At 31.7% G+C, this 17,073-nt stretch overlaps 1 protein-coding gene across 2 annotated transcripts; it reads left to right on the forward strand.

Moving 5' to 3' along the window:
* The first annotated feature begins 10,411 nt into the window (after positions 1-10,411).
* Positions 10,412-11,421, forward strand: LOC120173234 (classical arabinogalactan protein 9-like). 2 transcript variants are annotated; one of them, XM_039180464.1, is made up of 3 exons: positions 10,412-10,604; positions 10,647-11,053; positions 11,219-11,411. In XM_039180464.1, exons 1-3 carry the CDS (start codon positions 10,481-10,483, stop codon positions 11,324-11,326), a joined length of 639 nt encoding a protein of 212 aa, XP_039036395.1. In that variant the 5' UTR covers positions 10,412-10,480; the 3' UTR covers positions 11,327-11,411. The 2 variants fall into 2 exon arrangements, with proteins under 2 accessions (XP_039036395.1, XP_039036391.1); XM_039180460.1 differs by having other exon boundaries at positions 10,412-11,053; positions 11,219-11,421.
* Positions 11,422-17,073: the final 5,652 nt, after the last annotated feature.

Consider the following 17,073-nt stretch of genomic DNA (forward strand, 5'->3'; position numbering starts at 1 on the left):
ATTTTTTCCAAAGTTAGTTAATATTTAACTCAATTTAAAACTAGTTATTAATCAAATTAATCAAAATTTTAATATATAACTAATATTTTTAGTTTTAAGCTCAAATCTCATGGATGACTTTGTGATATTTAAAACCTAATTTTTTTATTTTAATCTCAATATTAACTCCAACCCAACAGGGAAAAACTGGAGAATGGATATAAGAATATATCTAATAAAAAGAAGTTGTTTTGTTTAAGGCAGATTTCAGTAAATCATATGATACAGTCGACTGGAATTCTTTGAGTCTAGTATTAAAAAAAATAGGCTTTGGCAGAAGATGGAGGAGATGGATCAATCTTTGTATTGGAGTGTCTCACATACAATTTGCTGATGATCTCATTTTCTTTTGGAAGCAAAGGTTGAAAAAATTAAAAACATTTTATGTGTGCTTAAAATTTTTGAGGTTGCGACTGGACTTAAGCTAAATATAAAGAAGACAAAGCTTTATGAGATTAACGTGGAAGTAGTAGGGTTAATGGATGGGCTGAATCGATCTCTGTGGTTGGGCAAGTATGCCTACCACGTATTTGGATCTTCCACTAGGGTACAAAAAGAATTCCAAATTGATGTGGCAACCTATCGTTGACAAAGTCATAAATCGACTTCAAAGTTGGAAAGGTAAAATGCTTTCTTTTAGGGGTAGAATAACATTGATTAAAGTTGTTTTGGTTAACTTACCGGTATATTCATGTCCATATTTTCAATACCGAGATGCATAGCTGAGTTAATTAATAAGCTTATAGCTAGATTTATGTGGAATATTAAGTCTGATAGAGGGATTCATTGGATAAGTGGACTAATGTCTGTGGTCCGAAATCTCATGGGGGCTTGGGTATTTCGATGTGAAGTCTAGAAATAGAGCGTTATTGAATAAATGGATTTGGTGTTTTAGTGAGGATAGTGATTGTTTGTGGAAAAAGATTATAGTTGCGATGAATACCTATGTTCCAGAATTGATTCTGCCTAGAGCTGTCAACAATCGGAAATCTTCTTGGTGTGGCGTGACATTATAACCCGGTTGTTTTGTATGAGGATAGGTTCTTATCTGAGGTAAGTTGTTTATGGGCAATGGATCCAGAATTGATTTCTGGTCAGATTTTGGAGTGAAGTTCTTTCTTTAAAAGAATCATTTCCTATAATATATGGGATTGATGTAAAAATCTGGTGTATTATTGAGTTTGGGAATTGGGTTCATGGTGTCTGGGAGTGGAAGATTCAGCTGAGAAGAGAATTATTTGTTTGGGAATTGGCTATTTAGAGTGAGTTCAAATTAGTTCTGGAAAGAGTTGTTTGTTCTGGTCCAGGATCGGATAGTTTAAAGTGGACAGACTCTTCTGATGGTAAATATAATACAAAGGACTATTGCACTAAATTGGATTTAGTTGGTAAAGTGGCAGATCCAAGTTGGAATCTAGTCTGATTTAAGTATGTACCGCTTAAAATTTATGCTTTCGTGTGGAAAGCTATGCATCAAAGACTACCAGTGGTTACTGAATTGGTCAAGCGAGGTATTTTTTGCAACGTTCATCATCTCTACATATTCTGTAAATGCTATACAAAATCAAAACCATGTGCTGCTTCATTGTTATGTTTCTTGGCAAGTCTGGCAACACTGGTGTAATGTGTGGGAAGTCAATATTGTTTTTCCCATGAAAGTTAATGAGTTAATACAAATATGGTTTTCAAAGAAATTAGAAGGAAAGTTCGGGTTTTGGTAAATTGGATTTTCGGGTTGATTTGGAATATATGGCTGTGCAGAAACAAATCAAGGTTCGAGGGTAATTATTCACGGTAGAATCTTTAATATTATTTTGTTGCAGATAGGAGTTTGGATAGGATTTTGTTCGAAGTATGGGGTCTTTTTATTTGACTGCTGCCATTGTGTTAGTTTTGCTCCTCATATGCGGCTCGCTGATTTTGTTGTTTTTCCATGTTAGTTCCTTGCAGCTGGTTTATTGTTTCTTTGTAGTCTTGTGTTAGTCAGTTTGCTTTCAATGTTAGGGGTATGTAAATCAGGTCGATTTTATTAGTATTGGTCAGATTTAATTAGATGGTCTAATTGGGGTGCACTTTGGATTGATGTAATTGAAGTTTCTAGTTTTCTATAATTATCCACCTCAATGCACACTCTTTTTCCTCCAAATAGGTTTAGGGAGGTTTTTTAATGAGGTATTTGGGGTGGTGTACTTTGTGTCCTTATTAATACAAAGTACCTCTCTTCCAAAAAAGAAATAAACTTATTTCAATTTATTACTTCTTGAAATGTTTTTTTAATCAAAACTAAAATTATTCAAAAATAATTATTAGTTCGAACATTGATCGAATTAACAAAACTTAGTTCAATTTAATTAATAATTTTTGGGGAAATACTCAATTAAAAATTAAAATTTTACAAATTCAATTAACTTAAATTTAGATAGTTATGTTCCATTATTAACCAAATCGACAGTTTGAAAATCTCTATGCAGAGAAAAGAGCTAACTATGCTAACCAATTGGATTAACTTATCTTGTTTGTTTTTGGTTTGAATTGAACTATTTTTCTAGATTTTAGAAGTAGAACGATTAAATTCTGTTAGATTAAAATATAATAATTATATTCTTATTTTTATAGAACGTAGGAATTATACCTTTTTTTTATGAATTTTGGTTTATTTTCAAATTATTTTGATTGTTTTTATATAATTTTAGAAACTACGAAATCATCCTTGGATCCTAAAGAGCCCAAGCCCATTTCCTTATGACCGAAGTCCAAAACAAATGGGAACTTTCTAGAAGAATAATCACAGCTCAATTCAACGTAATATTTTCTATCTAATATTAAGATTTAAAAAAACAATTTAATATAAAAATTTAATAAAACAGAACAAAATTTTACTCTGTCTTATATTTTAATTATTGTACTTTTAATTTTTTTAATTTTAATTACTAAACTTTATATATTTAATTTTTTTGTCACTTAACCATTTATTCTCTAACCGTATTATGATGTGGTAATCAACACCAAAACGATTTAGTTTAAAATTTTATAAAAAAAAAACAAATTTAGACCGAAACAACATAATTTGATTTAAATAAAAAATCATTTCTTTTTTCTTTCTTTTTCTTCCTCCTTTTTTTTTTATATTTCTCCTTAACGTTAATGAACCCACTCCCAACCACAGCGTCGACTGTTATATTGACCAGTGTCGACCACCTTCGTCGAAAATCAATGACCAAATACTTATTTTACCTCGATATCAACTTTAAACACCCATGTTGATAAATATTGGTGTCTAAAGAAGATTTCACAAAGAGCCTTGGAGACTTCACCCGCGCCATTGAACCCAAAGTTGTAATTTCTTTCTTTTATTAACCCACGAAAAAAAAAACATAAAAGATGAAGTTTTGAGAATTAAGATTGTAGAAAAAGAATTTCTTGGAGAATTCAGTTCAAAGTTTCGATTTTTCTTAGGTAGTTATGTTGTTCGGCGGCTAAAAAATGGCGTGATCGGTTAAAATTTAGACCGATTATGTTATATCATTTAACTATAAATATTATCAAGTAAAATAACAAATTAGGTACCGCTTATATAATGTAATAGGTAGCGCTTATATAATAAAATATGTTAATTACTAGAAACATTATCAAACATAGAGGAGTGACTCGCTCGACTGACTTAATTGTAAATAGAATTAGTGAGACTGTTAGAATCAAGCTTCATATATGTCATATGAATAGGTCTGATGCTGTAAATAGTCAGTTGTGCCTCAATTGGGGGCTGATATTGTAGTCATATTGTTCTTTGTATCAGCCCTGCTGCTTTCTTTTAGATGAATAAAATTTTACTTATCCAAAAAAAACATTATCAAACACAATAACATATTAGGTAGCGCTTATATAATGTAATAGGTAGCGCTTATATAATAAAATAGGTTAATTACTATAAATATTATCAAGTACAATAACATATGAGGTAGCGCTTATATTGACCTATTATATCATAAAATCGGTATATTTATACCGGTAACATTGTAAATTTACCTATTATATTATAATTATCGGTTTTGATATTTTTGGGATCGATACAATTTTAAATGTATCGACACTTTATGCGTGCACCTCGTTGGGCATTCATTCTGGAAAAAAGTATCGACACAAACTTAAAACGTGTCGATACATTATGTAGACCTATTTTCTCATAAAACCGGTATATTTCTACCGGGTACATTGTAAATTTACCTATTACATTGTAATTATCGGTTTGGATTTTTTGGGATCGATACTTTAATAAATGTGTCGACACTTTATGTGTGAACCTCGTTGGACATTCATTCTGGAAAAAAGTATCGACACAAACTTAAAATGTGTCGATACATTATGTAGATCTATTTTCTCATAAACCGATATATTTCTACCGAGTACATTGTAAATTTACCTATTACATTGTAATTATCGGTTTCGATGTTTTGGGATCAATACTTTTAATAAATTTATCGACACTTTATGCTTGCACCTCGTTTAGCATTCATTCTGGACAAAATGTATCGACACTTTTTAAATTTGTGTCGATACATTATGTAGACATATTCTCTCATAAAACCGGTATATTATACTGGTTATATTGTAAATTTACCTATTACATTATAATTATCGGTTTCGATGTAACATATGTGTCGATACTTTTAGAAAATATGTCGATAGATATGTTTAACTATTCTCTCATTATAATATAATTAATGATATATTATTCTTATTATAATAAATATAATTTATAATAATTTTATTTTAATAAAATATAATAATCATAATTTTTTATTTATAAAATTATAGATATAATATTTTAAAAATAATATTGATATAAATAATATTAAATAAATTATTCTAATATTTTAAAAATATTATTATTATTTTGTTAATAAATATATTATTTTATTATTTTGATGTTTATAATTATAGTGTAATTATAATTATTTGTCATCACTTCATTATGATTATTTTTTAAAAGTATGTTGTAATTATATATTTTTTTTATTTTTTTATTTGAAATTTAATATCGAAATAGAAATATCGTGTCCTTTTTTCATTAGTTATATTGTGACAACTTACAAACTAAAAAATTAAAATTAATTTGAAAATTTTGTGTTTATTAATTTTATCATTAAAAAGTCTATTTTTACCGGTTTTGTTATTGTTGGGTATAACAAAACCGGTAAAAATTACCTAAAACATTATTATTCTTACCTAAAACATCAATGTTTTTTAACATTTCCGGTAAAATGCCCAACAATAACAAAACCGGTAAAAAAATAACAAAACCGGTAGCGATTTACCTGTTTTGTTAAAATAATGATGTTTTCGGTAATTTTTACCTGTTTTGTTATTGTTGTATACCAGTTACATTATAAATTTACCTATTACATTATAATTATAAAATATGTGTTGATACTTTTAAAAAATGTATCGATACATATGTTTAATTATTCTCTCATTATAATATAATTAATGATATATTATTCTTATTATAAAAAATAAAAAATATAATTTATAATAATTTTATTTTAATAAAATATAATAATCATAATTTTTTTATTTATAAAATTATAGATATAATATTTTAATAATAATATTTACAAAAATAATATTAAATAAATTATTTTAATATTTTAAAAATAATATTATTATTTTGTTAATAAATAATATTGTTTTATTGTATTTAATGTTTGTAGGCGCTATTACTGTTTTTCTTTTAAATTCTAAAAGTGTCTATACTTATTTAAATGGAATCGATACTTTCAACATATTCGGTAGTTAGTTTAATGTAATAAGTAATGCCTATTTTTTTTACCGTTTACATTATTATACTTGATAATGTTTCCAGTAAATAACCGGTTATGTTATCATTAGTAATATTTTAGGCGTTTACCTAATATATTGTAATAACAAATTAAATAATTAACCTATTTTATTATATAAGCGATGCCTATTACGTTATATAAGCGCTGCCTATTACGTTATATAAGCGCTACCTAATATGTTATTGTGCTTGATAATGTTTCCAGTAATTAACCTATTTTAGTATATAAGCGCTACCTATTACATTATATAAGCGGTACCTAATATGTTATTGTGCTTGATAATGTTTTCAGTAATTAACCTATTTTATTATATAAGCGATATATATTACATTATATAAGCGCTAACTATTACATTATATAAGCGCTACCTATTACATTATATAAGCGCTACCTATTACATTATATAAGCGGTACCTAATATGTTATTGTGCTTGATAATGTTTCCAGTAATTAACCTATTTTATTATATAAGCGCTACCTATTACATCATATTTTTACATGTTATATTGTAAAGTATTGATCCTTTTTATAAAAAGGATCGATACTTTCAACATATCAGGTAACATTATTATAAAACCGGTAAAATTTACCTGATATGTTGAAAGTATAGATACTTTTTATAAAAATGTATCGATACTTTGTTGAAAGTTATGTAATTTATGTTTCAAAAATTTTTAATAGTGCTTCATGTTTTCCACCTACAATATTAATTTAATAATTTCATTTACCAAACAAATTATTTGATTGTTTTGATATTTTATAAAATATTATCTAGAATTTAAATTTAACAATTTTAACCAAAGATAATAATAAATATGTAATATCTATGTTTATTATTTTTAATTTAATAATAATATATACCGTAACATAAAATAAATCATTAGACGTGTATAATTACTAAATTAATATCTTAAAACTCAGTAAAAAATAACCTTAAATTAATGTTTTGTACAGTGAAATAAGTATGGACACTTGTATATATGTATCGATACTTACCAATAACCAAAGTTTACCGGTTATCAAATTTTTTAATAGTTTTTCATGTTTTCTACCTAAAACATTATTAGTCTGTCAACATAATAAGTAGCGCTAAACCGAATTTATTAAATATCTTTTAATATATCCGATAATATCGTATATTAATCGTATATTAGTCGTCTTTTCTAAGACAATCCCAACACTACAACATTAAAAAAGAAAAAGAAAAAAGGCCTTTTGAAGTTTAGGGGTTGAAATACGGTAGAAGAAATAAAAGAATGGAAGAGATATTGGGTGCTTAAATGACCTTGCCACTAACTAACAATGGAGCAACCAAAAGTCCAAAACCAAATGTTTTAGTTTTCAACCGTGCTAAAAAATTATTCTTTTGTCGAGTTTCTACTTGAAATTAGGGATGTCATGGGTTGAGTTTGGGTCGGGTTTCTGTCAACTCGACCCGATTCAAAAAATTTACATCCTTCACTTGACCTGACTCGTCCCGAAAATATATACCTTATATCTGACCTGAATTGATCCGATTGATCTGAAATAATAAAAAATATCATTTTTATTCAATAAAAGTAGTGATTTAATTAAAATATATATAGAGATATATTATTGTAATTATTCTTAACTATATAAACTAAAATTATTATTTTTAGGTCAAGTAGGGTCGAGTATTTTTCACACTAAACATGAATCCGACCCGACCCGAACCGAACATCACCTTTAAAAAAAAATAACCCAACCCAAACTCGATTTTAAAAAAATCGATCCAACCAATTTGGGTTAAATCAAAACTCGTCGGGTTCGGGTCTCATACCCATCCCTAGCTGAAATTGAGACAGTCATTTCTTTTCCTTATCTTTTGCTATTTCGATGTTCAAATTTTTTAATTGCAGTACTTGGTTATTAGTCTCCAGCGAATGTTGCCGACAGTGGTTAATATAGCGGCTGGCGTGGTGGTTGGAATATGAATTTATTGAAGTTTAAGAGAAAAATGAGGAGGAATAAGAAGGAAATAAGGGGGAAAAACATAAATTTTTATTTAGATTAAAACTATGTTGTTTTGATATAAATTTAATTTTCTATAAGATTCAAAACTATGTAATTTTGGTGCTAGTTGCCACATCATATCGCTGTTAGAAATTTAATGATCGAGTGACAAAAAGAATCTAATGTATACAGTTTAGTGATTAAATTGAAAAAAAATTAAAAATATAATAAATAAAATATGAGAAAAAAGTAAAATTTAGTGAATAAATTTGTAATTTACCCTTATTCTTATACAAAATACTTCAAATCTAGTTTGTTCCGCACACTAAATGTTCCTATGTCTTTAGATTTACTTATTTTTCTCCGCAAATTTTTTAATCATAATTTTTTTTCTTTTTATCTCAACCTGAATATGGTTTCAATTTAAGGTGTATGAACAAAGGGTGAATCATGAACGGGGTTTTAATCATATGATTGATGAAACCATATTTCTCTAAATAATCTTAAATATGTATATTCTATTTCCTTAGTTATTTTTAAGCATTTTTCCTAATTTAACCCCCATAACAACACATTTGTAGTTATTACCAAAACCAAATTTGTCATTTAGGTGAATGTTGTTGACTCCTTGCAAATTCTTAATTTAGGCAAATGACTAATGAGGAGAAAAAAAATTAGTTGACCCTTATTCTCATATGTAATGGGATAAGGGGAGGTAGGATAGTAGGCAATCCTCAACGCCAGGTTGAGAGCAGCTTCTGTGAGAGACCTCTAAATTATGAATTATCCATCGTGGAATTCGATCCCACTACCTCAAGATTAAGAACTTTGTGCTCTACCAACTGAGTTGGATAGGCAACTAATGAGGAACCATTCCAATATTTTACTTTTAATATTATAATTTGTAAATATGTCCAATGTTGCATAAATGGAAAGGTTAAAAGGGTCACTCTTTATCCCACAAATGAACAAGGGCTTTAGTTCGAGTCTCATCCAAAACCGGTTCTTTGAAACGGAACTTTACTCTAAAAAAAACCTTGCAACACAGACCCGATGTCACAAACACAAGTGTTTCGGTCTCAACATTCTCATCTCATGTCATTTTTGTTTTTCCTCTTCACTGACAGTAACCTTAGTTGCTACGAAATTCAATTCATCTTCTGGAAAGAAATGTATGGCCCAACAGAAGGAGGCTAACCGGTTTACATCATTTTATATCCGGAGACAATGATCGTTGAACCGAGGGGTCCCTTCCTTTCTAAGCTGCTTTTGGACCGGTTTTATTTTTTAAATCGCTATTAATAGATATTAAGATTTAAATTTCAAAATGTATCAATTAATTTTTTATGATGGTTTTTTGTTAATTAATTTTCCTCTGTTTATTTACTAATAAAAAAATTAGCTGACCGTATTCTCATATGTTAACGAAATCATGATCATGGGACCAATTGATTCAAAGATCAAAGTCCAAACCAATGATAATCAATACATTTCTAAAAAAAATAAATTCTTATATAATTTAAGTATTCTTTTATCTTCTACTGATAATTTAATTTTACACCATAATTTTTAATATATTTTTCTAAAATTCATTTCTTAAAATAAAATTCTAAAGTCATTTTAGGAATCTTTGAAAACTTAAAGTCTTTATTTTTATAATCAAGATAATAATTAGCATAGTTTTACGATAAAAAATATTTTTTAATTTTTATTATAATATTATACAATCTAATATAATTCATTAAATTATGTTTTCATGATTATAATAGAAGTAAGAAAGCAAATTAGAAAATAGCAAAAATAGGGATTATTGTTAAATAGATGAGAGACGGGCCTTAACTTAGCTTGCAAATTACATTTGCCAGTTAACTATTGAATGATATCCACCTCAACATATTTACATTAGATGGAGGCCCACTATCATTAATCTCTTAAATAAATATTGTTATTAATTTTTTTTTAAAATAATTCAAGATCTAACCGTATATAAATTTATTTATCATAAATAAATACATTTTCCAATTAATCATGAAATTATATTCACGCGTTTGACATTTTTACTAAGTAGTAATCTTTAATAATATAAAAATTACAAAAAAAAAACTCACATAATAATAATATTATTAATATTTTAAAAAATATTATTTTTACTATTTTTCAGTTGGATCGATAATTTTAGTATCTTTCAGATACCATATGATTCAACCGGAGCGGATACATTTGACATTGCATATTTATTATTTTAAATAAGTTATTAAATATAATTTAATACGTTAAGGAAAACAGAGAAAATAAGAAAATTTTATATATTCATTTTATTAAAAAAATAATTTAAAATTTTTAGATGTCATTTTTAAATTATTAGATACCCCAATGATCTCAACTGAAAAAAGGAGTTTAATAAATAGTATCACTAACAATTATCATATTTTATATTGTATTTTAAAATATTTAGTTTAATAGAAAATTCTATTATTTGTTGGATGATGATGAAGATCTATTCTTGAACTATATAAATACTGCCTTCTATTCCCTCTCTCACACTCGCCCTTCATCCTTTGTCTTTCAAATCTTAAGGGTTGTGGCGCAGTTGGTTCGCAGGAAAAGCTTTTCACCATTGTTTCAACATGATTCTTAATAATAGAACTCTGTTTATATCTGCTTCGCTTTGCATTGCGGTTGCATCGGTTTTGGGTCAAGCTCCTAGTAATCCTCCTACGTCCACGACGGCGCCTCCCACACCACCAGCTTCCACTCCTCCTCCAACTACTCAGCCACCGCCTGCACCGACCACCACTCCCCCGCCGGCTTCTTCTCCTCCTCCTACTTCATCGCCTCCCCCAGTGAAATCTTCTCCACCCCCAGTTTCAACCCCTCCACCTAGCTCTCCTCCTCCAGCAACTCCGCCTCCACCTGCTTCTCCACCTCCCGCCACCCCACCACCTGCTTCTCCTCCACCAGCATCTCCCCCTCCCGCTACTCCACCACCTGCTTCTCCTCCACCAGCAACTCCACCACCTGCAACTCCTCCAGCTACCCCACCGCCTGCTCCCTTGGCTTCTCCTCCGGCCGCAGTCCCGGTTACGTCTCCAGCTACGTCTCCCGTACAAACACCACTGAGCTCCCCACCAACTCCTCCAACTGAGGCCCCAGCACCTACCCTTGGCGCTTCTTCGCCAGGTCCATCGGGAACTGACACGGTACATTTTCTCTTATTCTTTCACGTATCTTTATTTCTCCATTTACAATCACCTATGCGGGATTAAGTTTTAAATCTGTATACGACTAAACCCTTAATTGATCAAAATTTCATGGTGGAAGATACGGGATTAATACTCGTTAGTTTTCAACATTGAAAATTGCAGAGTGGAGCAGATCAAATGTGGGGCGTACAAAGGATGGTAGGGAGCTTGGTGTTGGGATGGGCCACCCTAGGTTTGATAGTTTGTTATTCCATTGCTTCATTTGCTTAAGTCTCTTATGGGACATTCTACCATGAATACTTGATTACTTTACCATATATGTATACACACATCATTCGCTTGTATTCTTTCCGGCTTTATTTTTCTCCCTTTCATATATATGTTGAGAGAGATTCATATTATATTATTGTTATTACAATTGAATAATTTTAGTTAGAAAAAGTGTTTCCCATAATGATCAAATTTCGTACTATGTATATTTTTATTTATCCAAATAAGTTATTTAACAAAACTTTGTTTATATTGAAATATATGTGATTATTTTTTAGATTGAATTAATTTAAATAAAATAAATTTGGATTTTGAAAATTTTCGGTTTCTGTTGTTTTATGGTCTAATTAAATAAGTTTAAATCCTCTCAATCTTGTTTTTATATTCTTTATCTTTTATCCGATAATAAAAATGTTATCCTATTATTATCAATAGAAGGACTTAACCTAGGGCAAAATCAGCCCAATAATCCAAACAGGTAAATTATCTAGCTCAATAGGGCGATTTGGAAATTATTTCGAGATCTATGGTATTTATAGGGGGTAAATGAAAAAAACGTTCGGTGAATTATTCGTGAACCGTTCGGTGAATTGTTCGTGAACCGTTCGGTTAAAGCTCGTTCATGTTCGTTTATTTATGTTCGTTTATTAAAGTAAATAAACGAACATGAACATGATTTTTATGTTTGTTTAATAACTGAACGAACAAGAATAGAGGTGTGTTCGGTTCGTTTATGTTCACGAACAATATCGTTTATGAGCTCGTTTATCTTTTTACATTTTAAATATTAGTGAATATACATACTAAATTGAATATATGATAAAAATTGAAGTTTAAAATATAAATCTTGATAAGTTTAAGAACCATTAGCGTAATTTCACCATTTCCCCTATTTAAAAAAAAAAAAACTTTCCGTTCACAGTTTCACTCTCTTTCTAATTTCAGCCGCCCTCCTCGTCTCTTCCCCTCCTCCTTTTCATAAACTTTGTCAACCATAAACCTTATTTTGCAACACCGTGCTCTACACCGTCGATGTTTTTGTGCTCCTCGCCTCGTCCCGATCATAACGGTAGTTCTATACGCGTGGGTCGTTTTCATTTACTTGCTTTACAAATACAAATCTCTGTTTTTATTTTATTTTTATCTCTTGATTTTTGTGTGTGGGAGTTTTCTTTGAATTAATATTTAATTTTAGTTTCATGATTACTCGATCTATGATCTGAGGCTTGGTTGACAGCATTTTAAGAGTTTTATTTTGCGGTTAGATTCAAATGAACCTTGATTTGGCTTGTTGTTGTGCTGCTTTGAAGCATATTATGGGTAATGGAGATTCTGTGGTTAGTATCTAATTTTATTCTGTTGGTTAGATTCAAAGGATTTCTCAAGACTATTATACGACTAATAGAGATTTGGGATATTAAAGTTTTGCCGCTAATTGACTGGAAATTATTGGCATAGCTTTGGTAATTTGATTTCATCATGTTCACTAAATATTGTCTATTTTTATTTTTTTATTTTTTTTTGAAAAAGGGTACCTTGTATTGATACATAACAAAGTACATCACCCTTAGGACCTCGTTAAAAAATCTCCCTAAACCTATCGGAGGAAAAAGAGTATACCATGGGGTGATACCTGAATACAATTTGAACAGACAAAAACGTTATAACCCAAAAACACAAATCGCACCTAATTCCTAAAACTTGAACCATAACAACAAAAACCATGTACCACATTACAACCAAAAAGCAAGTAAACTAACACATGTGAATATCAAACCAATTAGGTGCGGTAAACTGCATAAACATTACAGTACCATCAACAAACTAAAATTGCAAAACTGGAAAAACAATATACAACATAACAGCAGAAGCGATCATCCAAGAACGAAAGACTCGGGGCTACGAACAAAATCTTGCACGTATGGAATCAAGGTAGGCCAATAAATATTAGACCAGACCCCTACCTGAAATAAAACTTTAGAAAAGATCTGATCCACTGTAAACGAAACACCCTTAAATCGAAGTTGATTTTTGCATAACCATAATACCCAAATCAGTCCAAAAAAACCAAGATGCCATACCAACCTACCACGCTTCCTAATTCTTTGCGAGAACCAAATATGTAGCAGTTGATTTACATTCTTGGGGATTACCATGTTCACTGTCCACACCTTGCACCATCGTTGCCATACTTGCCATACAACTCCACAATGACATAAAACATGGTTTATAGATTCCGGTTCGCATTTACAAAACACACATTCGGGCTGATCTATACTCCTAACTCCTCTTTTTTGCAACTCTGTAATAACTGATATCCTTTGATGAACTGCTTTCCACACAAAAGCGTCTACCTTAGGTGGTGCAAACTTAAACCAAACCAATCTCCATATAGGATCTTCCGACTTACCACAACATTCCAACTTAACACAATAATCTTTCGCTAAATACCTACCATTAGACGCACCACTCCACTTGAGTCGATCCTTACCCGGAAAAATGCTAACAGCTTTATTCAGAACAAATAAAAAATCAGACCATAAAGACTTTTCCCAATCAAAAAGAGGTCGTCTCAGCTGAATATTCCATTCTCAAACACCATGATGCCACCTCCCAAAATTAGTAATCTTGCCGAATTTTCTAGTAGCAATAGCAAAAATTCTCGGAAATGAATCTTTGAGTGAATTCATGACGGTCCATCTATCCGTCCAGAATTCAATCTTGGCACCATCACCCATAACACACTTTAAATAAGAAAGAAGATCCACCTCATTTGAAAATACATGATTGATAATGCCACGCCACACCCAAGACGAGTTCCTAATGGATACTGTTTTTGGAAGAATCGAAGCACTATCGTAATTGTACATCGCTACAATTATTTTCCTCCACAAACTATCAACTTCCTCGCTAAATCTCCAAATCCATTTATTCAGCAAAGCACGATTCTTCGTTTTGACGTCAACAATACCCAAACCCCCGTACGACTTTGGTCCACAAACATTATCCCACTTAATCCAGTGAATACTCCTCTCCGACTTAGCATTCCACAGAAAATTTGATATGCATTTGTTGATAGAATCAACAATAGTATTAGGAATATGAAAAATGGATATATAGTACACCGACAAATTCACCAAAATAGATTTAATAAGAGTTAATCTACCTCCGAATGAGAGGAGTTTACCTTTTCAACTTTGAAGGCGATTCCTAACTTTATCCAATATGGGCTGCCAAATGGACTTAGATTTTTTCTTCTGGCCAAGCGGAAGCCCCAAATAAGTCGAAGGAAGCTTTGCCGAAACACACAATATCTTATATGACCAACTCTTCACAATCATCTCGTCCACATTGATCCCAAAAAGCATGGTCTTTTTCAAATTTAACTTCAACCCGGCTGCCAGTTCAAAGATTTTTAGCAAACGATTGAAATTTAAGATCGACGACTCTTTTGCTTCAGAAAAAATAAGTAAATCGTCGGCAAATTGAATGTGGGATAACACAGTCCCATCGACCCCTACTTCCACCCCACTACACAACCCGATCTCGATTGCCTTAAAAAAACAAACCACTAAGCGCCTCACCAACAATGTTAAATAATAATGGCGATAACAGACAACCTTGACGAAGCCCTCTTTTGATAGAGAAATATTTTGACGGACATCCATTTACTAGCACTGCAATCAAAGGTGACGAGATGCACATTTTAATCTAATACCTCCATCGCCTACCGAAACCCATCTTCTTAAGTATCAGTAACAACAGTCAACAGTATCATAAGCTTTACTAAAATCCACCTTGAACAACACAACTGGATTCTTACTTTTGAACAGCCCATCTATGACTTCGTTTGCTATTAAAGAACATTTCGTTATTTGTTTGCCGGCAATGAAAGCGAACTGACTTTCGCCAAAAACTTCCGAGATACAAGACGCCATCCTCTTGGTCAATACTCGTGCAACAATCTTGTACAGGCTACCCACCAAAGATATAGGTCTAAAATCTTCAGGAGAAATAGACTCAACCTTCTTTGTAATAAGGGCGATAAAAGACTTGTTAATGAAAAATCGACTATTCTGCCCCAGTAGAAATCATCCATAAAAGACATAATTACCCCTTTAATATCATTCCAAAACCTCTTAAAGAAATCTAAATTAAACACGTCCGGCCCTGGAGCTCTCGACCCATCTGACGATTTGATTGCTAGCCATACCTCCTCTTCCGAAAAGGGAGCTCCAAAAAACGACGAGAAGCCGGATTTAATCTCTTCAACGAGATGTCGAAACTTTTCAGAGGAATGGTAGAAACATCATTATATCCAGCCCGAAAATAGTTAACAAAAACACGTTATATTCCAACTTGATTCTTAAAGACCGAATTTGAGACCTTGATTTTCGGAATCTAATTAGTTCGGCCTCTAGAGATAGCAGAGAGGTGGAAAACTTCGTACTTTTGTCGCATTCTTTGAACCAACGAAGCCTTGATTTCTGCAGCCATTCACGCTCTTCCTTCCTTAAGACAGTCCACAAACGCGCCTTCAAAGAAATCATCTTGGATAGATCTGAACTGCTACTTGAAACTGAAACAACTCTATTTTCAAGAATATCTATCTTCTTACGAATCTCTTCCGCAGATTCGGGATTGAACTGTCTGACTTCTCTTTCCCTCTCCTTTGTCGCTTTCTTAACCAAATCAAGAATATGAGACAAACCAAATCCTGTGTTCACTGCGCATAATCTTTTAATTTTATCTACGAGGATGGAATCATCCTCCCAATGCTTAAACCACTTGAAAGGCCTAAAAAACTTCTTGACCCTATTATCTTTTAAAATGATCGGCCTATGATCGGATAAGCCCCTAGGAAGAGAAGATTGTGTAAGAAGGGGAAACATACTGGCAATGTCAGTTGATATAAGAAACCTGTCGAGCCTACTCGCCGCCACCTGAACACCACTTCTGAACCAAGTAAACAGACTACCCACAACTGGAGCTTCAATTAACCCCCAAGCATAAATAAAGTCCTCAAACAAACACGACGCAGCCGATTGATCAAGAGACCCAACTCTTTCAGAATCCGATCTAACTACGTTGAAATCACCCCCGACTATAATAGGAATGTTCAAGACAGCAATAACAGAATTTAGTTGCGCAAAAAAAGCTCTCCTATCTCCTTGCACATTCGGACCATACACGTTAATAACACCTATCTCCCTGTTATTAATAACCATAATTCCTTTAATGGCTAAAATTCTTCTTAAAACAATTTGATCAATTACTCGAAGAGCATTGCAATCCCATAAAGAAATAAGACCACCTGAAGCTCCTTCGGCGGGCGAAAACGCCAATTCCTTATAATATTTCCCTTTCAACCTTCTTTCTAAACTGCCACTAACCTCTGAAACTTTGAACTCTTGTAACATCACAACTCCTACCTTATTCGCTTCCAACACCCTAGCTACATCTCTTAATTTTTCTAGTTTCCCCAATCCTCTAACATTCCATGATAACACAGACAAACTTGATTCCATATTAACTAATCACACATCATTCTATTAAAAACAGACTGAAACATTTGATCAAGACTTACCCCTTCTCTCGATCGCTTCCAGACCCTTGATCGCGTCAACCCTCGACCCAGAGAACTTCACACCCAAAGCCTCACCCACCGAAAGAGACACCTCCGCTTCCGAACCAGAAGTTGATTTTCCATCGGAACACCCAATCAAATTCAAAACCCCACTGCCCTT

Source organism: Hibiscus syriacus, unplaced genomic scaffold (genome assembly GCF_006381635.1).
Source record: "Hibiscus syriacus cultivar Baekdansim isolate YM2019G1 unplaced genomic scaffold, ASM638163v2 tig00003041_pilon, whole genome shotgun sequence".
Taxonomy (NCBI): Eukaryota; Viridiplantae; Streptophyta; class Magnoliopsida; order Malvales; family Malvaceae; genus Hibiscus; species Hibiscus syriacus.

Excerpts from the sequence above, each read along its gene's own strand:
- LOC120173234 (XM_039180460.1), top strand. The coding sequence starts at position 10,481 with ATGATTCTTAATAATAGAACTCTGTTTATATCTGCTTCGCTTTGCATT. Across the intron at positions 11,054-11,218 it reads GTCCATCGGGAACTGACACG|AGTGGAGCAGATCAAATGTG; the intron begins GTACATTTTCTC and ends TGAAAATTGCAG.